This window comes from Pholis gunnellus, assembly GCF_910591455.1.
Source record: "Pholis gunnellus genome assembly, chromosome: 22".
Classification (NCBI taxonomy): domain Eukaryota; kingdom Metazoa; phylum Chordata; class Actinopteri; order Perciformes; family Pholidae; genus Pholis; species Pholis gunnellus.
In genome coordinates, this window is record NC_136549.1 from 5,674,500 (window position 1) to 5,698,523 (window position 24,024).

The window sequence follows — 24,024 nt, forward strand, 5'->3', positions numbered from 1 at the left end:
GCCTCCCTGGGGTACCAGCCACCTCTGTTCCCCGCGCAGGAGGTGGAGATAGCCGTTCCCTCAGTTCAGCTCCACCTTCGTCGCTGTAGGAAGGTGTGGAGGGAGACCCAGGCCGCTCTTCTCCGTACCGCTGAACAAAATAAACGCTTGGCGGATCGCCGCCGCATCCCGGCTCCACGTTACCAAGTCGGTCAAGAGGTGTGGCTCTCCACCAAGGACATCCCATTAAGGACCGAGTCACGGAAGATGTCCCCCCGGTTCATCGGTCCTTTTGAGATCCAGGCCATTATCAACCCTTCCGCAGTTCGTCTGAAACTCCCCTCGTCCATGAGGATCCACCCGACGTTCCACGTGTCTCTGATCAAACCGGTGTCCACCAGTGCCCTGTGCCCTCCGGCCAGACCCCCATCTCCCGCCCGGCTCATCGACGGAGGCCCGGCGCATACGGTCGACAGACTTTCGGATGTTCGTCGCCGGGGTCGGGGTTTCTAATACCTTGTGGATTGGGAGGGATACGGTCCAGAGGAACGCACATGGGTGCCCCGCTCTCGGATCCTCGACCCCACTCTGATTCGGGATTTTCGTCATCTGCATCCAGACAAGCCTGGCGGACCGCCTGGAGGCTCCCGTTGAGGGGGGGGTACTGTCAGGATTCCTGTCTGAACCATTGTGTGTTAACCTCTGTTTTCCCCCAATCTCCTCTCCTCATGTGTCTGTCATTCCCCTGTTTGTTATTGTATGTCATGTGCTCGGTGTTTGTTTTCTTGGACCTGCCTCCAGACGATTTCCATGACCACACCCCTGATTGGCACTCAGCTGCGGACAATCTGGATCGCTACCAGCTGATCCTGATTCTACTGATCACCGCCTGGCTGCTTCTCAACCCTGGCCCTGCAGGCCTGGGTTGTCAGTCTGTTTCGTCTTCTGCCTCGGTAGTCTTACCTCTGTTCCGTGAATTATCAGTTGATGTTTTCCTGGACTAACTTCCTTCCTCTCCACTACGGTTGTAGATCATTCGTTGTTCTGCCTGGCCTCCGGTGTCGAACCACGGGATCTCACACCGTCGATCTGCCTGCCCTCCGGTGTCGTGCCACGGGACACACATCGTCGATTTGGCCACCTGTGTCGGACCACGGGCTCCACACATCCTCGCCTTTAAATCCTGGTGAAATAAAATCTGTTTTGCCAGACTGTCTCCTGTGGTCTTGCTATTGGGTCCTCATCTTGACACAGGCTGTTCCTTTGCAGCATAACGTTGTCCTACAGAATGACGATGAAGGAGTTCCTCACGTTCTCCTTCCTGTCAAAGAGGCAGAGCAGCATTAGTGTTTCAATGACACTTATGCATGACATTAGATAATATTAATATAATAATTCCAATTACTAACAGGCTGTTCCTTTGTATCAACCTTGTCCTGCAGAATGACGATGAAGGAGTTCCTCACGTTCTCCTTCCTGTCAAAGAGGCAGAGCAGTGTTAGTATTTGAATGACACTTATGCATGACATTAGATAGTATTAATATAATAATTCCAATTACTAACAGGCTGTCAGGATTCCTGTCTGAACCATTGTGTGTTATCATGAATCTGTGGTGCAGGACGCTCTCCGGACCCAGCCAGACCCCGGAGGCGGACCTCCAGGCCGCCTCTTTGTTCCTCCGCCTGCACGCTCCCAAGTGCTCCAATGGGCGCATACCTCCCGGTTCTCCTGTCACCCGGGCATCAGACGCACCATTGACATGCTTCGGCGAACCTTTTGGTGGACGTCACTGGAGGCAGACACTAGAGCTTTCGTCCTCGCCTGCTCAACCTGTGCCCGCAACAAGACGTCACACCGACCCCCCGCCGGCTTGCTGCAACCCCTTCCGGTGCCACATCGTCCCTGGTCCCATATCGCTCTGGACTTTGTCACAGGTCTGCCACCATCGCAGGGGAACACGGTCATTGTTACGGTGGTTGACCGCTTCTCCAAGGCGGCTCACTTCCTCGCGCGACCATCAGCCTGTCTTCTGGGTTCCACCCCCAGTCCAACGGGCAGACAGAGAGACTCAATCAGGAGCTCGAGGCCTCCCTCCGCTGCGTGGCAGCATCTAACCCCTCCAGCTGGAGTACTCACCTGCCCTGGGTGGAATATGCCCACAACTCTCATACTTCTTCGGCGACTGGTCACACTCCATTCGAGGCCTCCCTGGGGTACCAGCCACCTCTGTCCCCCGCGCAGGAGGTGGAGATAGCCGTTCCCTCAGTTCAGCTCCACCTTCAGCATAACGTTGTCCTACAGAATGACGATGAAGGAGTTCCTCACGTTCTCCTTCCTGTCAAAGAGGCAGAGCAGCATTAGTATTTCAATGACACTTATGCATGACATTAGATAATATTAATATAATAATTCCAATTACTAACAGGCTGTTCCTTTGTATCAACCTTGTCCTGCAGAATGACGATGAAGGAGTTCCTCACGTTCTCCTTCCTGTCAAAGAGGCAGAGCAGCGTTAGTATCTGAATGACACTTATGCATGACATTAGATAATATTAATATAATAATTCCAATTACTAACAGGCTGTTCCTTTGCAGCCTAACGTTGTCCTACAGAATGACGATGAAGGAGTTCCTCACGTTCTCCTTCCTGTCAAAGATTCAGAGCAGCGTTAGTATTTGGAGGACAAGTTTGGTTTGGTGGACGTGCGTGTGTGTCTGTGCGTAGTGTTAGTTCTCTGTGAGCCATGGGTGAATGCTGAGCTGCTCCAGGGTAGGACGCTGCTTGGGGTTTAAGGTAAAACATCTTCCGAAGAAATCCTGGCAATCTGGAGAGAAAGAAGGAGAAGAAAGGTGAGGGCGACGGCTACAGTGATCCATCAGAATGTCAACTGAAATCAACAGATATGTTTCTGCTGACATGTTCGTGAGTATGTTTTTCTTACCTTCGGACAGCGTCTCGCTGAAATCCACAAGGTTTTTCAAGTACATCTTGGTGTGAAAATCTTCATCACTGTGGAGTATGTGAAAGAGGACCGTTCCAATCTGCCACACTGTGGTGGGTCCGGCTGTGTACCTATGACCTTTCCACCACTCTGGGGGGATGTAAGCAGTGGTACCTAGAAGATACAGACATAATAAGGTGATGAGGATGAGGAGCTGTGTCTAATTGTAAAAGTCACAGATGGGTAAGTTAGTTAAGAGCAGGAGTAAAGCCAGACATCTTACCGCGGAAGATGCTATAAGAGACTCCTTTCTTGGCAAAGCAGCTCAGACCAAAGTCAATGAGGCGAACTCGCGGGACGTCCGAGCTGGTCTCAATCAAGATGTTTTCACACTTAATGTCCCGATGGAAAATGTTTTCCTTCTCAAGGGCAATTGCTGCATCTATCAGCTGTTTCAGTATGATCTGAGAGACAAAAAGAGAGAGATGAGTGATCACAGAGGAGGATGGTTTGACATGTTTTCATGGCTGTGACTCTGAGCTGACTACAACTACAAAACACAACGTTTCTAAAACCATCTTTAAGCCATAGAAACTGAAATGCACAAGAGATTTTCAGTAGATTGCGTAAAAACCACATCTGTTTATTTTTCTCCTCCAAATAACTTTAGTTGACCTGGAGCTTTGTCTACCATCTGTTTGACTGCCTCCACTACTGTTTCTTGATCCATCAGAACAATTACTTTGGTGAATACAATGTTACCATGATCAACAGAAACAATGACCTAAAAACTAGGAAAATAAACCTTAAATTGCAAAAGAAAATCCTTTAGGTAGTCTCCAAGTTCCTGTAAAAAGTTAAAGACACACAAGGATCCTCCAGCAGCTTACCTTGGCCTCCTGCTCTGGTAAGGAGCCTCTGTTGCCTTGGATGTACATGCATAGGTCCTCGGCGGGGATCGGTCTCTCCATTACCAGGATCAGCTCCTCGTCCAGATCGTACCAGTCAAATAGAGACACAGGTGCTGACATCTCCACTGATCTACTTGTCATGTCCGCCAGTTTCAACATGATGGCAACCTCCATGGGCAGCTTCTTCCCAGTTCCATCCTGAAACATCACAACAGAGTGGAGGATGAGAGAGAACCATGATTCATCTATAATACATTCAGAAACAGAGTGCAGTGTTGAATACAGAAGATTTTAACAGCAGCAGGTGTTGCTCACTCACCACGTGGTAGAGAATGTTCTCCTTGGGAATGTATTTGATGGCAACCTACGAGATACAAAAAAGACTTGTGTTAGCACTCCCTGACCATATCGTGTGTGTGTGTGTGTGTGTGTGTGTGTGTGTGTGTGTGTGTGTGCAAGATTGTGTGTGTGTAACACTTACAGGTAGATTATCTGCTTTGCGATAGCCACCAAACACAGTTCCACATCCTCCTTCACCAAGCTGATCCTGCTGTTTGTATTTGGCCTCAAATTCAGCTGAACAGAACAACACATATTATGTCTTAATACAGTTGTAACACCAAATATATGCTACCTAAGCTCTAATATGAAACCCTCCTATATTATACTTAATATAGATCCTAATTGTACACTAAGATGAGGTCAAACCTTACATTTAATAATAATAATAATGTTATTTATATAGCACCTTTAAAAAAAGAGTTTACAAAGTGCTTTGACAGACAAAGCAGCAAAAGCAAGGCAATAGTAACATCACTACACTGACCTCTTAAGGCATCTACAGACTGACTGGTCTTCTTCAGGTCTGTCTTCTTCTTTTTCGTCTTTGGTCCTTCGTTATCATCATCGGAGGCGGCCTTCCTCTTACCGACACTCACATCCTCCACAGATGTAGTGCAGCTTTCTACAGAGGAGAAAAACACCCAGAGGAACATCAACTGTATGGTATTGTTGTGTTAGCTTTTTGTAAAGACTTACACTGATATGTTAACACATGTGAAGCACATGCGAACCCACAGTTACACACCCAAATATTCTTTTAAGTGTGTTTATCCTGGATGTCATAGAGCTTTCCAGAAGTTCAGAACACTGTGTTTCTAAAGTTTTTATTTTGTTTGTTTTACAGTCACTCGTCATCAGAGATTGAGGATACCAGCCAGACTCTGCAGTCAAGTCTTCTTTCAAGGTATTCCCTCTCTTTATTGTTTTCATTCACGTATGTTCATGCAGTTCAAATTAACTATAAATGTGTATAAGACCTGTTCTCAAGCTAGACTGTGAAGCAGTTCTATCAGACTGTTGTTGATACTACTTTAATTCAATGTTACACTGTTGATGCGAATGAGTTCAGTTAAGCTGGTCATTAACGATTTTATTGGTTTATTAGTTTTCTTCTAAACATGCAGTACATTGTGAGTTTTGTGATGTAATACAAATGTCCCTTTATTATTTGAGAACAAGTAATGAACTGCAACATTTGTGTATTGAATGTCTATTGTGATTATTTTATTTTTTGGGAATTAAATGCAAAAGTAGTGGGTTGTATTACCCTTTGTAAATAAACGGTAAGATTCTGGCACCGTAAAATCACGGTAAAACCTAGTCATCCTACTATCACCTACCGTAATTTAGTAAATTACCGTTAATTTACTAAGATGAGGTCAAACCTTACATTTAATAATAATAATAATGTTATTTATATAGCACCTTTAAAAAAAGAGTTTACAAAGTGCTTTGACAGACAAAGCAGCAAAAGCAAGGCAATAGTAACATCACTACACTGACCTCTTAAGGCATCTACAGACTGACTGGTCTTCTTCAGGTCTGTCTTCTTCTTTTTTGTCTTTGGTCCTTCGTTGTCATCATCGGAGGCGGCTTTCCTCTTACCGACACTCACATCCTCCACAGATGTAGTGCAGCTTTCTACAGAGGAGAAAAACACCCAGAGGAACATCAACTGTATGGTATTGTTGTGTTAGCTTTTTGTAAAGACTTACACTGATATGTTAACACATGTGAAGCACATGCGAACCCACAGTTACACACCCAAATATTCTTTTAAGTGTGTTTATCCTGGATGTCATAGAGCTTTCCAGAAGTTCAGAACACTGTGTTTCTAAAGTTTTTATTTTGTTTGTTTTACAGTCACTCGTCATCAGAGATTGAGGATACCAGCCAGACTCTGCAGTCAAGTCCTCTTTCAAGGTATTCCCTCTCTTTATTGTTTTCATTCACGTGTGAGTTCATGCAGTTCAAATTAACTATAAATGTGTATAAGACCTGTTCTCAAGCTAGACTGTGAAGCAGTTCTATCAGACTGTTGTTGATACTACTTTAATTCAATGTTACACTGTTGATGCGAATGAGTTCAGTTAAGCTGGTCATTAACGATTTTATTGGTTTATTAGTTTTCTTCTAAACATGCAGTACATTCTGAGTTTTGTGATGTAATACAAATGTCCCTTTATTATTTGAGAACAAGTAATGAACTGCAACATTTGTGTATTGAATGTCTATTGTGAATATTTTATTTTTTGGGAATTAAATGCAAAAGTAGTGGGTTGTATTACCCTTTGTAAATAAACTAACATTCTGGCACCGTAAAATCATGGTAAAACCTAGTTATCCTACTATCACCTACCATAATCCAGTAAGTTACCGTTAATTTATGGTGAATTTAAGTGAACTGAAGTCTATTTAGATCAATATGCCAACACCCCAGTTGATGTACATTTCTGTAAGAGATCTGAGTACATCTTCCACCACTGTCTGAACCCCGTGTTTAGTAAACTGATGATTGGATACACTCCCAACAGCAGATTCACATGATCAGCTTACCTTTCTCAGAGTGCTTTGAGGAGGATGCTGATTCCTCTCCAAACAGGTTGAGGTCAAGTCTTCCCTCTTTCTCCTTCTTCTTCGTTGGTTTTCCCTCTCCATCTTCTGTGGCTTTCCTCTTCACTCCTCTCGTACTGAAGCATTCCTTGGAGGTGGTTGGGTCGTCACTTGACCTTTTCCTTTTGATGGGGGTTAAACTATCCGGACAGGTCTTTCTTTTAACCCCCCTAGTCGCGTCATCGTTTCCGGGATCTGAACTTTTTGACGACATGCTGATATAGTTGTGAACTAATTATATGTAGAGATATATATATATACGATAACTTCAGAGCAACCAGTGTGTCGAACCAATGCTTGAATCTAACTGAAAGAATTTGCCAATGTGTGTGTTCTTAATCTGTGGTGAATAGAATGTGGAACATGAGTTGTTCTACCATCACAGTCAAATTTCTGGAATATGCAAATGAGTGTTTAGTGCTTTTAATTGAATTGTGTGTATATTCTTATCCACTGAAACAATGCATACAATGCATAAAATACACAAGCGTACAATGCTTGATATTGACTCCCTCTCAGTCATCTGGATGACTTTACCTATTGAAATGCCCGCAGGTTGTTTTTATGAACCATTCATATTGATCTAAAGTCAAACATTTTAAGGAATAAATGCAAAACTATTCTTTGCTTTCTGGTTGGCAATGTTGTTCTGTCTGTCAAGCCACCACTTTGGTCCAGACTGAAATATCTCAACAACTGTTGGATGGATTGAACTTTGGTCCTATCTATCCTACTGACTTTAGGTGATCACCTCATTTTTATCTAGCAACGCCAAGCAGTTGACATCTGTGGTTTTTGCATGTGAAGAAATACACATTCCTGCCATATAACATTGTTCCACTGATCATTAGATAACAGTAATATGCCAAAACAATTATAATGCTGCAATGTGCCAGCAAAAGGCAGGGAACAACGCAGCTAGCAAGTGAAAATGGATAAGCATTAACAATGCATTAAAAAAATATATATATATATATATATATAAGGGACATTTTTGTCCAGAGTGAACTCGTCTGTAACTATTGCCAACTAGCTGGCCTTACTGTTTGCCCAAAACAACAAAGAAACATGAAATGCATCATTTCTGTGTGCCAAAAGGAAGTTTTCATTAAGTTTTTATTCATCTTTTTTCCTTCACATAAACTCGGCAACAGAGTGCATTTAAAATAAACGTTTGTTCCCCTAGTGGGGTCTGAGGATGGTCGTGTTAGCTGGTTGGTCAGTTGGTCATTTTCCTTTTTAGCATATTCCTTATGGACATCAATTATCGTTGCAATAAAAACATTAAGCTAACAAAACAGACATTCAGACACACACACTTTTGTCCTGTATCTACATTGGTGTTTGGGAACAATATGTACTCAGTCCCAGCAGAGCGGGAATGAATGACTGTGTTCTCCGTCCTGCCCAGAGTCACAGATCATGCTGGTTGTCTGGGAGGAAAACAAAGCTTGAGACCCAAGATGAAGGCAGAGAAGGAGGCTCCTTCAAAAGCTAAAATAATTTCCCAGATTTTAATGCTCATGTGTCTCGGTTCCTTCAATTCAGGTAAGTCACATTTTCTATTTCAGGATTTGCTAAAGGTTTGCCTGACAATGGTCACTTGCAGGTTTATGCAATTGGAAAAGCTTTAACTTTGTCAACGTTTACATTGTAGTAAATAAGGAACAGCGTGAAGTCTGCTTTTTGTTTGTTGGTGTCAGAATGAGGGAATCAAAAAATGACAAGCTGCAGATATAATGTTAGTTATGCAATGTGAATCAACACCAACTTGCTGGATGAAACAATCTGAGGGTCCTTCCAGTAGCATATGCAACTAAACACACTTTGAGTTTTGTTTATTACTGCTGTTCTTATACAATATTAGCTGGATTCTGGAAGGAAATACCAAAAACAGGAGCTAACTGGATTTTGATTTTAAAGCCTGATACAGTCAGCAGTCCTCATGCATGTATAACAGCATGGGATCGAAAACGGCTCCTGAAAGCCACACCAAAATAGTACAAGATTTTGACCACTTTATTTTGGTAAATTGAAAACCATTTCCAAGTTGTTATTTACTTATATTCAAAAGATTACAGGAACAAATGGGAAGACAATGAAGATCCCACACAAAATAGCACTTGAAGTCTTGTGTGTGACTTATCCTTGCCTCATAAGCATTGAGCTTAATGCTCGAAGTACAGCGTAACAGAGCTGCTGGCATGACGGAAGGTTACAATTGGCTGTTTAACAGAAACCTTTTTTAATGAAAGATGCTACCAATTTAATTGACAACCAAAGTGAAAATTCTGAATTCTCTTTTATCACCAACTCTTCACATATATTCTCCAGCGTCGCTGCCACCGTCTGTGAGCAGAACAACCCAATTTCCTGAAATTAAAATTGACATTATTCTCAAATTATGCATTCAAAAACCATCAATTCTTTCTGCGCTAGCTGATAGAGGAATGAGTTCTTGCAAACCCTCCACTGCACATATAGTTACAGAGCAGTCATCGGATTCCATCCCAAACCCGGCGTAGAGGGGCTCTGTGAAGGTGCTGTAGAACGTGTGAAGGTGGCTTAGGGTCCCGGAGGAGACGCTGTAGAAGGACAGGGTGCCACCCGGCCAGTCCAGATACACTCCCACCCTGCGGGAGCGAGACGGGGGGGGCTGGTATTTCCACAGGCTGGTGGTCGTGCTGAGCGCTGTAGTGATCCTCAGAGCAGTGCAGACTCCAGGTCCGTGTAGCCGAACCCACGGAGGTGTGAGCTCGCCCTCCGACGGATTCCCCTCATCGCCACGGCGCCATCCACCCAGCGTCCTTTGCCACTCCACCTCCCAGTAGTGGCGTTGGGTTAAGCTTTGGTGACACAGCACCTGGGAGACACTCTCGGACCTCTCAGGGTGATCTGGGTACGGCTGTCTCTCCCTGACGCACGTCACCTGCTTTCCACCGTCGTACAGAAACAGAGACTGTGCAGCTGTTTTTGTGTCCAACGTCAACGTACACGCATCTGTACAAAACACCAATATGGCTATTTCAATGGTTTTTAATCATTCTCTTTTATTTCACAGCAATGATGACATCCCAGCCCATATTAACTCAGTAGGAGGCCCAAATCTGAAATAATAAAGGCCATTAAAACTAGATTTTAACTCAGGACCCCTACCATTTTGGTTCTAATGGACTTTGGTGGTGCATATCATGTTAACAGACAAATATGCAACATATTCAAATATGAAAAATTGCTACATGGAAAAATACTTAACTGTGTCCAATTCAAAGAAGTAGACATAGACAGACAGACGCAAGCAACGGCAAGTGTCATTTACCAATGAAATAGAGGGAGAGGCAAAGAAAGAAACAAGCAAAAGCCAAACAAACCAGATTCACATCACCCACACTGTCAGTTATCCAGATGGCCGGATATCTCTATCCGCAAGCAGGGCCTCAGTTTTATAAACAGGCCTTCAAGGTTCCTGAATTCCTCACAGACACATAGTGCAACAAAACCAATATCAGCGGAAAAATATCTTGTTTCATATATTGTTTATCTCCCAAAAATAAATATTTTTTGGGAGTGAATTAAATCCTTAAAAGCCTTTCTACGAGATGGAAACCTTTTTTTCAGTTAGGCAGATCTTTGGGCAGCTACTAGATTTTCAACAACACAGAGGGGTCCTTCGTTTAGCGCCAGTTTAGATTTTCTCCCTCGCTCCGAGTTATGGTTGTGGAGAGTACAAGAAATGTATTATTTAAAAATATATATATAACTTCTGACTTGTACATTACCAACCTCGCGCGTTTTGCTGATTATTGGTAAACAAACAACATATTGACAGGTTGGACGTAGTTGTAAACTCCGTCAAAGTGGCATTAGAGCTAGAAAAGGACACAAAGCTGCAACACCTGAGGTAAGTTCGCTGTCTCAACAAATACATAGATGGAAAGTTACATTTTAAATAAAATATTTGATGAACGTTTAATTTTGTTACTCGGTATTCATAACTCCAAATATCCTTTATGACTCAGTAGCTGTCAACCATATTAAATGTTGAACTGTCTGACCGTTCAGTTCTACTTTAAAGCTGAGACTGTCTTGGAACAGTTCACTGGAACATTGAAAGTGCTAAAGTTATATTTCAAACTCTTGTTTTTTAGAGAGAAAGCAGTCCAGTCATTCAGATGTCTGTTTGTTTTCTCAGGTCTACAATTCATGTTATTATAAGAGCTGCCAAAGTAGCCTTTCCTTCACTTCACACAATCAGAACACAAGGCAGACGCCTTCTTGTAGGTCAACAGCTCATCTGAAATCAGCACCACTACTAACATCTCTAAAATGGACAGTGAGTATCACGGGATTCAAAACACCTTAAATTAGAGCCTCTTAAACAGGTCAAAACAGAAGTCAGCTAATGTCTTGTCTGTCCAGGTGAAGATGATCTGGACATGTTGACGGCGCTGCTGGCTGAGAGTGAGGGAGTCGGAGAAGAACGGGGCGCTCAGGAGCAGGCAGACGACTTGGACGGCCTGTTTGACGCCGACAATGATGAGGAAGAGTACAAAGAGGGTGTCGAGGAGGAAGGGCCAGATGTGGGGGCCGAGGATGCCTTGTCGGATCTCTTCGGGGAGGTGGATGACATTGAAAATGAAGAGAAAGAGGCTAAAAAAAAAGGAAGTGGTGGAGAAGCCTGCGAGAGCCTGGACAGGTCCAAGGAGGATTTACAAGGTGTGTGCCGCTGATCTCTCCCCTCTAATCTGCTTCTAGTTGCTGGACAACGTGTGTATTCACAATCTTTAAATGTCTGCCTTCCTCAGACGAGCTGAGGCGCATGCAGGAGCAGATGCAGCGGTTGCAGCAGCAGCTGGAAGCAAGCCAGAAGGTTCCCCCCTCATCGCCCACTCCGGTCCTGACTGCAGGGAGCTCGGCTGGTCCCAAACCAATGACACCCAAACCGACACCCACTCGACAGCCGACCTCCAAACAGACCAAACCGGCTTCTACCACGCAGAAGGCCAAGACACAAGCAGGTAAACATGTTGTTGTTCACCAGCCACAGCAGTAGACGCATTCTGAAGTCCACTGGCCATGTTTTTACATATAATGTACATAATACATTGATAAAGACAAAAAACAACAAGAGTTGATTGTTTTTCTTGTCTTCTGACAGCAGCAGCATCTTCATCCACTCCAGTCAGAGGAGGAGGTGTGAAGCTCCAGGAGTCCGCTGACTTTTTTGATCAGCTGAACAATGCTGACTCCTTCAAACGCAAACCCAGGGTAGCTCACCACACCAAACCCAGCACATCGCCAGGTACAACTTATCCTCACGCAGTCCGTTGACGAAAACCAGAGTTACTGAGTTTTGTCATTGGAAGTCGGGGTGTATTTCTGTTAAAGAAGATGCTACTTGTGCGTGTATTTGAGTGTATTTTCGTCACTGTTGCCTCATCAGAAGACAGAGGTCCACTGATGGAGATAAAGATGGGCGGCACCTTCCTGCCAGTAGAGAGCACCAGCAAGGTTTGCAATCCTCTGCGTTCACCTCCAGCTGCATCGACAGGAACGCCCAAACCGTCTTCTCTTCCTCCCATTCCTAAAGATGTGGGTGTTGAGAAATACTCAGGACTGCGGCTCAGGTGAGGACACTGAAGAAATGCTGACTTTTTCAAATTAAACATCAGCAGCTGAGAGGCCAAATTTGTGTCTCGTACACACAAACAAATCCGGTGTTTCCGTCTGAATCTGGGCTCACTTTCGTTTCAGAAAACCGCGCGTTTCCTCATGCGAGATGGACCGCAAGATGGCCGACCGCCGTCTGATCCGTCTGTCACAGGTGCCTGAGCGTATGGCTCGGGAGAAGCTGGAGGATAGCGACTGGGTGACCTTCGCTGTGCTGGTCCACAAGGTCACACCACAAAGCAACAGCAGTGTAGGTCTATGCTTAAACCTCCCATCCCTGGTTGTGACCCTGATGTGTAAATGGCTATAAATCGCACGCATTTGTCTTCATTTCAAGAAAACTGGATGCTATCATACACAACAATAATACAGAGTATTTTTGTTCTCGCGGAGCTCTGCTATTTTGCAATTTATTGTGATTTTGTGAAGTAAGGATACGGCGACATCCCCACCAACCTTCAGTTCTGTTGAATGCTTCACTTGATCATTAAGGCTTCGTTTCATTCCATAGAGACACGTCTCTGTTATAGACTCATAGCCAATGCACTTCATTAACGGGCTCTGTGCAAAATTGGTTTCGAACATACTATTGATGCCGCGTAAATGTAGAAATGCCAGAATGTATATTAGATTACAGTTAAAAAAAATGAACCGTTGGATAAAATGATTATAAATAATGGCGAGGTATGTGAAGGTACATTTAAGAGCAGTGACGCAGAAGCTCACATAAATGTACTGTCGAAAGCATTTAACACAAAAATATTTCATTGTAATAAATTCACTGTAAAATACTAAGTACTGAGTGGGTAATGTTGAGTTGCTGAATTTTGTAGCTCAGACCGGTAACGTCTTATGTGTTGGAAACAATGAGTCCTGTCATATTTTCTACCCGCGAGCTCACTATGTCGGTCATTCAGGTGTCCGTGGATGCATGAACGCGTGGATGCATGAACAAGTGGATGCATGCACCTACTCGGCCGCTGCTATTGTTGACTGAGCGCTTCCTCTCCGCAGGGCAAAACCTTCAGCATCTGGAAACTGAACGACCTCCATAACCTGGAAGTGTTTGTGTCTCTGCTGCTGTTCGGCGAAGTCCACAGAGAGCACTGGAAGACGGAGCCGGGCACCGTCATCGGAGTCCTAAACCCGAACCCCATGAAGCAGAAGGACGGGTATGACGGGGTGAGCTGTGTTATACGTCCAGAAGAGAGGACGGCCAAATGTTTATTTTCATAATTGATTCATCTGCTGATTGTTTCTCTGTTTATTAATCATTTGGTCTATAAAATATATAAGTCCATTTACATTTTTTACAGAAATGTACAATGATATAAAACAGATTCCCAGCTGCAGAGCTTTTAAAAAATTATTAATTATTTTTGCGGTTTTGTTTGAAAAAGCGTGAAACAAAAATTCCGACGTTCAACTCGTTGATTCATTGACTAGTTGTAACGGAGGAAAATAATGACAACAAGTTACAAATCTATAAAACAAATAGAAGAGCATCATGAGTCCCTGTCAGAAGTAGAAGACATTTGAATAAATATAACAGAGAGACAACACAAGAAAAGAGCTGGTTTGTTTGTTGTTAAGACATTTGTTCCACTTTGTGTTTTGATTGGACATCACTCGTCACCACTCTAAGCAGATTCCCCTTCCTGAAAGATAAAAACTCGTTTTGAACGTGTGCAGGTGAGCCTGACGGTGGACAACCCCCAGAAGGTGCTGCTGATGGGTGAAGCTCAGGACTACGGCACCTGCACGGCCATGAAGAAGAACGGAGACCCCTGCTCTCAGCTCGTCAACATGGTGGGTCCATCTTCCCCTGCGAAATGGATCAACCTTACTTTCAGATCCATATTCCCACTCAGGGGTCGGTGTTCCCACCATGTCTTACGGTCTCTGTGTGGCTGTTCGTTCACAGTTTGAGTGCCAGTTCTGCCAGTATCACGTCAAGGCCCAGTACAAGCAGATGAGCGCGAAGAGGTCCGAGCTGCAGTCGGCGTTTTCGGGCAAAGCTCCCAACAAGTTGAAGGTGAAGGGCGGCAACCTGAGAGATCGGCTGTGTCAGGACGGCTTCTACTACGGCGGCGTGTCCTCAGCCGCCTGCGCCTCGTCGCTGTGAGTCAAGCACTGCGAGCAATGCTAACTGCAACCTCCGTCGCCGGGAGCACAGTGGGGAACTGGGTAGAATCTGAGCTGCCCGACATTTTCAGTAACGGGGTCTGTGTGTTGCAGAACGGCGTCCAAACCGAACAAACCCGTCCGGAAGACTCTGGACAAGCTGTTTGTGAAAGGCTCTGCTCAGCTCGTCAATCAGGCCAAGAGGCTGGGTAAGCACTGATCAGGCTCTTACACACACACACACACACACACTCGTATGCACAAACTTCAAGACTGTCGGTTGACCTGATTTTGTTTTTGTTTATGTTATTAGCGATGCAGTCCGGTGAAGTTGCGGGTTGTTCAAGTGAATTTAAGAGCCTGTTGTCGGCGCCAACACCCGGAGCTCTGCAGCTGAAGAAGCACTTAATACATGGCAGCCAATCAGGTACCTGGAAACATCCCTGTGCCTTTTACTGCTCTAGCTATGAATTAATGAAGTATTTATTTTTAAAAGGCAGGTCCATTAATATTTTTTTATATTTTTGTGGTTTTTCTTTTAGGTTTTTATATCACTCAGTAGAAGCATTTCTAAAAACTCTACCTGACGTAGGTTTCTGCGTGATGATGCTGCTACGTATAAAGTACATACACATCCTTATAGTCGGTCTTTTACATACAGTAACTGAACTGGAGGTCAGCGCGCTCCCAGTTTGGAGAGGCAGACGGAACAACACCAACGCCGAATTGATAACAATACTTATCAACCTGCCAGTATTGATCCTAAGTTTTCTTGCTGAACTCTCATGTATTCCTTAAATATGTTGCTAGTTTGAAGGTCTCTTTTTCAAACAACCATTTCAGACGATCTCCAGTGATATTAATTTCCCTTTTCAATATTCAACTCCGCCCCCCCACCCTTTTATTAACCCCGTTATACATCTTCCGTCTCCAAAGATGCAGCTTCAGCTCCACTTCAGTCCATCTCAGCCTCAGACCTGCTGAAGCAGCAGAAGCAGAGGCAGCGGGAGTTTCTGCAGAACCGGCGGCGGCGGGCTGACGAGATCCAGAAGAAGGTGCCGCAGAGCTCAGCTGGGCCCAGACCCGGGGCGTCGTCCTCGCTGGGCCGGGATGGTCTGACGTCCCCGAAAGCAGCCTCCGAGGTCCCCAAGGCCACGCAAAGCCCCGCGGCCCCCCACGGCCCCACCCTGGGCCGAGGCTTCTCTGACGGCGAGGACATCCTCTTCTTTGAGAACAGCCCGCCACCGGCGGAGCCCGCCCCCAGCGCTCTCAGCCTATCAGCCGCCAAGCTGGCCGCTCTGAGGAGGCTGAAAGTCAAAGGGACGGGGCTCAAAAAGGAAGACCCCAACGCTGTGAAGAGGAAGAGGAGTAACGACGGCGAGATCAGCGCCCGAGTGGAGAAGAATCTCACCTCACCCAATGGTACGCAGTGAAGAGCCATCTTAGTTATTGCACTCGGTAGAAGTTCACATAAGAAACTCTGAGATCTCACCAATGAATGTGAAGAAATGTAATCTCTTGATTTGATTAGTAAAATGCAGAATTCTGCATTTAAATCGTATACAAAACGACTTATTTGTTGCTTGTTATAACATGTCCTCTTACTTCCTGCGCAGGCGAATCGTCCGGTGTTGAGGAAGAGGAACCGGCTCAGAAGAAGAAGCGAGAACAGCTCCTCTACATCCAGTCAGAGGAGTTTCAAAAGATCCTCAAGGCCAAATCTCGCCACGACGCTGCACTACAGGCGGTACGACGAGCTGGAACTTAACCATGTGCATCCGTTAGGACTTGTTTTACTTTGCCCGTTTTTGAATTTACAGCTGTTGCGCGTAGATATACGGCAGATCTGATCTCGCAATCGTATTATCTACGAGTAAAACACTGTTAAGTGTGTCTGAACTAAAGACCTTTCCTTCTGAATCTCCTCTCTCTCTCTCTCAGGCGGAGTACCAAGTGCAGGAGCGCTACTTCGATCCGCTCGTGAAGAAGGAGCAGATGGAGGAGAAGATGAAGGGCATCAGGGAGATGAAGTGTCGTGCTGTGTCCTGTAAAAAGGTACTGAGTTCAGATATGTATAAATACATGAACGTTCATGAGATTTCTATGTCACTCGGACCATGTTCCTTTCCCTCCAGTGTGGTTATACCTACTTCAAGCCGGCAGACCGTTGTGTGGAGGAGAGTCATAACCTGCGGTGGCACGATGCCACCAAACGTTTCTTCAAGTGTCCCTGTGGACAGAGAGCCATCGCTCTGGACAGACTGCCGAACAAACACTGCAGGTTAATATCTGTTTCCCAGAGCTCTTGTCATGTCTCTCTGACGCCTTTCGATACCGTTTCAGTTTAATAACGTGCACGTTATAACTGATCTATTACCATTTCAGTAACTGCGGTCTGTTTAAATGGGAGCGTGATGGGATGCTGAAGGTAAGATGTCTCTCTGACTCACAGTTCACCTCTCGTGTTGAGAAAGAAAGCAGAGCTGATGTTCCTCTCCACGGTGTTTTTATTGCAGGAGAAAAGGGGACCAAAGATCGGCGGAGAGCTCCTCCAGCCTCGAGGAGAGGAGCACGGCAAGTTCCTCAACAGCATGAAGTGACGGCACCAGGATTTCTACCTAATTTATGTCTCAGTAGCAATTTTGCATTTGTATGAATTATGATTTTACAGTTTGATGTTGTGTCATTGATTATGTAGATTTGAATGTCTGTGATTTTTATTGAATACACTTTATATAAGCTGATTAAAGCGATACGTTTCGTGTCAAGTGTCTGTTTCTGAGAAGCTGAGCAAACTAATATTGTTAGTATTAGTTATTAGTAACCCGCTGTTCTTTTCCTGCTATGACAAGCTAAAGGGTCAGCTGTGAAAAGGTCCCGTCCTTTTTAGATACAACCTGAAACGTAAAACCATCTTCAGCTTTGAGGAATGACAAGAAAATAGTTCCACTTAACGGTATAAGAAGTTAAAACGTAATCAACAGAAAATCCAAACTGAGTGACACCATACAGCAATGTGATCTGAATGAGAGCGGACATTTCATTAAGGGTAGGTAACCTACAATAGATAGACCGAAAATCTAATCTTAAAGGGAAGAAGTCCTGCCTTAAACATGTTAGATAAAGCTTTACACCCTAGCTGCACTTGTTTTTCATAGGGACAGAACCAGTCTCCTGCATCAGGACACAAACACTCCATGTGTTATAGTGATGACTGCTGAGGCCAGGTGGCGCTCACAAGTCTGCGAGCCAACCCGCATAGCCTCGAACAGGAAAGGACTGAGCTGGGATCACAGTTGAGAGATAAAGTCAGGATTTGTGATGTGGTCAGTAAGTGCGGAGTGACACGCCAAGTTTTTAGGGTTTTGTTTGCTGTCATTATCACTGCTGGGCTTTTTTCACTCTGTCTCTCCTCTGCCACGATTGCGTCTCCTGTTTCCACTCTGGAATGTGGAATTGGTTTTAGCCTGATGACTTCTGCAGCTCACCTCATCTTCTCTTTTATTCCACACCGCCTCCCTCCCTCTGAATACTCCAAATACCAGACAGTGCTAGAGTGAGTTAAAACACATCAGTGGTCTGGGAATCAGGAAACTCACCCTCATAAATTTGTCCATTTTGACTTATAGTCAGTTTTTCTTTTTGCTAAAAGAAAGCTACAATCAATGTCAATTGTTAATGTACGAGGTTGATTTATTGCTGCTAATGCCACAGGCTGACATAACAGGACATTGTGTAGCTTGTATGTACATGTAAAAAAAAAAAAAAAGAAGGCCGTAAAAACAAGCAAAACATAGAGCCTCCATTTATGATCAAGTTTAGCTTATAATACCCAAACTGCACTTTTAATACATGTTACAGTTTGATGTGGAGACATATTGCACAATTTAGGGATTTTATTATTTTTTTTAAAAGGAAAGCATTGGTAGAGAAAGGTAAGAAAAAGATCCGGACATAACTTTAGCACTGGCTCTCAAAGTGTCAGGAGGCCCCTATGGTAGAGGTGATGGCAGCGCTGGCTCCGGTGAGAGGGGCCAGAGGGGCCTCCATGCGGCCGTACGCTCAGTGGAACCAGTAGTAGCGAGGTTGGTGGCCGTCGTAGTGATACTCTCGCAGCTGCTCATTAATCTCCCTCGATCTCTCGTTTTGCTCTGTGGATAAAACAATTGAATTAAAGTGGCTATAATTTAAAAAAAACAATTTAAATACCAAAGGATCACATGACTGCTGATATGTGACAGGGATCAGTTTTGGGGGGAATTGTCACCGGACTTTGCACTTCACCTCTGCTTTACGGAGCTTTATAAAATAATGTATAATTAGATTTTCCAGCCAACAACACCACATACACACATTATCACTGAGAACGCAAACATCCAGGTAGGAGTTATCAGGGATTTCTGTTCGCTATGATATCTCCCACTCTCTGAAACCAACTACAACGGCGTCAACAAACCGCTGACAAAGCGGCAGCAAAGCCACCATCGCTGGCAGTTACACCTATATCCAAATTTGAACACTAATTCAATGAATTCAGCTCGTGAATGCAGTTTGTTTGAGTCTGGTTTCCACTTGTTAATGACTCGCTACAGATACAAAGACAACGTGTAAATGCAGCATAAAGAGCCAACAATGTGAGAAGAAAGTGTTTTGACATTTATGCTCTTATATGACCAATAAGCCGGTTTCTACGGAACCGTAGTGTGTTCTGTGGCCTGGTGGAGATCTTATTCTTCTCCTAAACCACCCAAAACACTGTGTATCTTAAAACCCCATCTCTATGTGTTCGCAGTTCTTAGTTTAGAAACGGTCACTGCAACTATATCACACCGGACAGCCAGCCGCAAGTACAATTGTCGGCTCGGGGTCGACCACAAATGGACGCTTTGATTTTGGTCTCTCCGCTGTGGTCCAGACTCGTGGGTGCCGAGAGGTTTCGTTCAAGATCCAAACTCGGCCTTCCCTCGCTGTGTTCTCCCCAGTGAGTCCTCTCGTGACAACTGGCATTCAAGTAAATCTCAGGTTTTTCGCAAAAAGATGTGTTTACTGATCCCAGGTCTATGTGCTCGATCTTTCTGTTTCCTTCAGTGCAAATAATGTCAAATGTGTTATTAGTCGTCTGTGGAAGGGGTGAAAATGAGGATTTGAAGCAGGGTTCTTTTTTCTCTATTCATTTCTGCTTTTGTTTGTCATTGGCTGTACTCTTAATTTGAGGTAAAACGGGGTTGAGAGGAATCCAGGGTCTCACCGTCGTGCACCTCCTTGATGTAGTTGTCATACTCATCCCTTTGCTCCTCGTTGTACTCCCTCCTCCGCTCGTTCATGGAAAGCCTGACCTTCTGCTCGGCTGTGGGGAGAAGAAAGGAAAGGATACTGATGGATGAAGGTCAGTATGCCACTTTAGTCCAGATTGATATATATATATATATATCTCTACAGCTTGACATTACATTCCGTACAAACATTCACGCTCCCAGAGGATGAGCCCTAATGGCCACCTTCCACTCGAGTCTCACCAGCAGCTCAGAGTTTTCACTTGTCCTGTGAAATATCTCAATATCTCCAATAAGTATTGGATTAATGGCGTTGCTTACTTTGATGAGAGTTGAGACCAGACCTGAAATATATCCATGTTATATTTTCTCATTAGCATTAAGCCTACTAATATTGAACATAGATGCTGATGTTAGAGCATGAGACTCACTGTGATTAGAACTTTCAATATGTCCTTTTCTCTTTCCTTAAACTCTCGCCTTGACCTCAGAATAAGAGATCACGAGCTGAAGGAAAGATATGAAACACATGGGAAGTTTGGAAAAAAAAAAAACAGCTATTAGAAAACTGCCCTGAAGACACACTTGGTTATGCAATCATCCAACATCTGTTGGAAATATTGCATATACCTGATTGTCCTTTTAATAATGGAGCAATGCAGCAAGGAGGGGAATTCTATTTTCCTCTTAGTCTATGAGGTTAAACTGATTGTATGAAATCATGAAATTGGCTGACAAACCACAACAGTCTATTTTCAGTATAGACCGAGGGCCTACACAATCTGTGCATCACTGTCTGGCAAAATAAAAAAAAGTCCTTCCAGTTGCTCGGCTGTCCCCTCAGCTTTCTCATGAACCGTCCTGGCAAGAGGACATAAGAGTTTTATTATTGTTCCGAGAATGTGGGCCTGTTAGTCCAGAGCCGAGGCCCCGTTTGGTGCTCTGATGGGCGAGCAGAAGAGAATTGAATTAACATACTTGACTGTAAATACGAGCGCCGTTGTCGGCAGCATATACGCCAAGTCCGGCCATTTTTGTGCTTTAAAGGAAGACAGGAATCCTGTTTGGATATTTTGGATGCTAGAGTACGATAACGAGTTGCTGTGTGTTTGCCGCTTTGGCCTGGAACGCCTCTCATCCGTGTGTTTGTTCATTTGGTTTGAAGTGGCAGCGGAAGAATGAGCTTATTGTGCCGAGAAAACTGAGAGAGGGGGAGCCTGCTCCATACTACCCTGTGACTCCTTCTGCAGCCTCAAGGGTGTGTGTGTCTGTGTGTGTGTGTGTGTGTGTGTATGTCAGAACACCTGCTTGAGTTTCCACTACTCTCTTTCTATTTCTCTCCTGAATCTTTGCAGCTTGCAGTCAAAACCTCGAACCACGTCATCCTCGGAACTACAAACCAATAGATAGATAGATATCGAAGAACTTGCCTTGCAGCTCATAGTGTCGGGTTGAGCGGCGGCCGCGGCGCTTGAAGAAGTTGGAGGCGTCCGACTCGGGCACGAACACTTGCCGCGCTGCGCCTAAAGGTCAGAGGTCAGAAGGTGAAGGTCACGCAGGGAGGAAATGTGGAGCGAGGTCATTTGAAATAGCTAAAAGGCTTGGAGAAGTGTCACCTTTAGGGTCGGCTGCTTTTGAGTCGTCCCGCACCGCCGCGCTTCTCACCACACTGGAAACTGTGCGGAGAAGGAGCAATGATCATTTCCTGTCTTTGCACCAAAGCATGCATTTGGCATAAAGAGCTGGAAACTGAGAATTCAGACATGTTCTTATTTCTTTATCTCTATGATAAAGCGGACAATGAAAACCTCACTTATATACGGAATAAACTCCAAACTTCTGTGCAGAAGCACTAGATTATGACATTTACATAAAGCTTTCTAGCCCCCTATTTCTTATTTTAACCCGTGTTTAATATTTGGGCCAAAAATGATTCTAAATTGTCCTCTACAAGTTACTGCACTACAGTTTACAGTTAGAAACCAAAATACATGCAATACAGAAATAACATCACACAAGATTATTATCATTACAGGCGGACCTCTGATGTCACCAATAGATCGAAGTTTTGCGTTTTAACGACTGTAAACCGTCAAATATCTTGTTTGGCTAATCCATCTAACAGTTATCACTTTGATTGACTTAAAACGTTGATGCAAATATCCGCCAATTCAATTAAACAATCAGCATTATTTTTTATTTTTTTACTTTTACAACTTTACAAGTTGATTCACACTGATCCCCAAATTGCAAATATTAAGCTGAAATTCGAAAATATATATGGAATTTAAAATCTACTTTGACGGATTCAAACTCTGATACATACAAAAATAATCATGCTCAAGGCAACAAAATACTAGATTTAAGTTTTCTTTTCCATACTAACGGACCTCACATATCAGCACTTTATATCCTCAAAACTTTTCTGCTTCTCGCCCCAAGGGTGATGTATAACCCCCCCCATAAAAATACTTTCCCCCCAGCCACCCAGACAAGGTACTCACAGGTGAGGATGAGGAGGGTGGTGAGCAAAGAGAGCACGAAAACTCGAGTCCAGGACATCTTGAGAGAGAAAAGCAAGAACTACAGTGGACTTAACGCACACTTAGATGAACTGAGCTGGGAATGATGAGGAAGGTGGGAGAGTGGAAGAGAGTGGGAGGAGAAAGGGGAAGGGAAGGGAAGGAGGCTGCTGGAATACCAGTTGCCCAAAGGAAAAGAAGAAGAAGAAGAAGAAATGAGGTGAGGTGAGTTAAAAAAAAGAAGAGGGCAGCAGAACGGAAAACCATAGTATGTGTAAAGTGCCTTTTTTTTAAAGAAAGAGGACAAGGACATAAAATAATGTGAAATGTTTCCTGTATGTTTGTTAGCTTTGAGATGCATCTCTTTGGTCCAGTGTTTATGAATCTTGTGTCACATGCTGGCAAATTATGGGTGGATGAGCTGACATGAATGAGGACACATCTCTCACCACCAGCCAATCAGTTATCCAAGATTCGTCCCGGATGTCAATCGCCCTTTGGTGCCTTTAGGATCAAGTTCAAACAGAACTCACGATAGCGGTCCTTTAGACAAAACGTTTTGTTTTTGTGTATTTGATTTGCATCATTCGGAGCATTAACCTATGATTGAGGGATTGTCTCCACGCGGCTCTCAACATGGCGACGGCCCGAGGCGGCAGCTGGCAGCTAACGGTGCCAACAACGGCAACAGTGCTGACGGAGCTGACGCGGCGTTCACCGGAGGGGGAACGGAGGGAGGGCACTGCACTGCTGCTTCGGGACGACATTATCAGCGGTAATCGCCGTGTGAACGCAGTGCACAGTGGCGGCTTTTAGCTAGCCAGTGAGGCAGGCAGAGTGTGTGCAGGTAGCATCTTGAAGCTGCAGCGGACCCGTTCATTATCATTCCCGGTGTGAATGATCTCAGGTTTTTAGCATTGCACTGAGCTGTGGTTAACGCTACACTATGCTGCGAGCTATGGAACTGCAGCAGAGGAATTTCGCTTCAAGCGAGGGATGCAAAGTGCACGAGCTGCCATGGATCTTTCCTCTGACTGTGTGTGTGTGTGTGTGTGTGATGTAGTAAAATGTGGTATGTGTTTCCTCCGTAGGAAACTGGGCAGAGACGACTGGCCTCTCCCTCTGCCCTCTGAAAACGACATCAGATCTGCAGTTTGGGAAAAATGTCACAGTAAATGAGCTTGCAGTTAGAGAGACTTATTTTGCTGCGTGTGCATTTGTACGTTCACATGAATATGCATGTGTGTTTTCATATGCGTGTGTGCATATGTTGCATAGGTGTGTGTGTAAATGTGCACAAGTTTGCTTCTGCTAATTTGGTGTTTGTCCATAGCATAGACTGCATGGTTCATATGCATGTCAGTTTACCACCTGCTTTAGTGCCGACTGTGACAAAGCCTCCACATTTCAGCTCTCCTGCATGTGAATGAATTTCCTGCATTTCTGAATGAAAGAGCTGAGAGCTTCCCGCCGGGTTTGAACACAGACGCTGTTTAGCTCTCCTGGATCAGGGGGTTCCAGCACGGGGAGCCAGGATATAACCGGGCCTCCGTCTGAAAAACAGCCAAATCCCCCCCGAGACCGTCGGTCAGTGTCAAGCTACTTTCTCTGATGCACCTATAGAGCCGCATGAATGATTTACTATG

General features: G+C 44.5%; 2 protein-coding genes across 2 annotated transcripts; one reads left to right on the forward strand and one right to left on the reverse strand.

The window, feature by feature from the left end:
* The first annotated feature begins 10,594 nt into the window (after window positions 1-10,594).
* On the forward strand, window positions 10,595-17,221 carry mcm10 (minichromosome maintenance 10 replication initiation factor). Its single transcript, XM_079184107.1, has 18 exons — window positions 10,595-10,690; window positions 10,982-11,122; window positions 11,209-11,505; window positions 11,595-11,807; window positions 11,948-12,091; window positions 12,233-12,416; window positions 12,544-12,709; window positions 13,474-13,641; window positions 14,152-14,268; window positions 14,384-14,580; window positions 14,698-14,792; window positions 14,897-15,010; window positions 15,520-16,005; window positions 16,200-16,330; window positions 16,525-16,638; window positions 16,719-16,864; window positions 16,969-17,011; window positions 17,100-17,221. Exons 2-18 carry the CDS (start codon window positions 11,116-11,118, stop codon window positions 17,181-17,183), a joined length of 2,706 nt encoding a protein of 901 aa, XP_079040233.1. The 5' UTR covers window positions 10,595-10,690; window positions 10,982-11,115; the 3' UTR covers window positions 17,184-17,221.
* Window positions 17,222-18,275: 1,054 nt separating this feature from the next.
* On the reverse strand, window positions 18,276-22,476 carry ucmaa (upper zone of growth plate and cartilage matrix associated a). Its single transcript, XM_079184084.1, has 5 exons — window positions 22,361-22,476; window positions 21,473-21,532; window positions 21,287-21,379; window positions 19,832-19,930; window positions 18,276-18,734 (listed from the first exon to the last, which is right to left on the reverse strand). Exons 1-5 carry the CDS (start codon window positions 22,416-22,418, stop codon window positions 18,646-18,648), a joined length of 399 nt encoding a protein of 132 aa, XP_079040210.1. The 5' UTR covers window positions 22,419-22,476; the 3' UTR covers window positions 18,276-18,645.
* Window positions 22,477-24,024: the final 1,548 nt, after the last annotated feature.

Excerpts from the sequence above, each read along its gene's own strand:
- mcm10 (XM_079184107.1), top strand. Across the intron at positions 12,710-13,473 it reads CACCACAAAGCAACAGCAGT|GGCAAAACCTTCAGCATCTG; the intron begins GTAGGTCTATGC and ends TCCTCTCCGCAG. Across the intron at positions 14,581-14,697 it reads GCCGCCTGCGCCTCGTCGCT|AACGGCGTCCAAACCGAACA; the intron begins GTGAGTCAAGCA and ends TGTGTGTTGCAG.
- ucmaa (XM_079184084.1), bottom strand. The coding sequence starts at position 22,418 with ATGTCCTGGACTCGAGTTTTCGTGCTCTCTTTGCTCACCACCCTCCTC. Across the intron at positions 21,380-21,472 it reads AAAAGCAGCCGACCCTAAAG|GCGCAGCGCGGCAAGTGTTC; the intron begins GTGACACTTCTC and ends TCTGACCTTTAG. Across the intron at positions 18,735-19,831 it reads CATCAAGGAGGTGCACGACG|AGCAAAACGAGAGATCGAGG; the intron begins GTGAGACCCTGG and ends TTTTATCCACAG.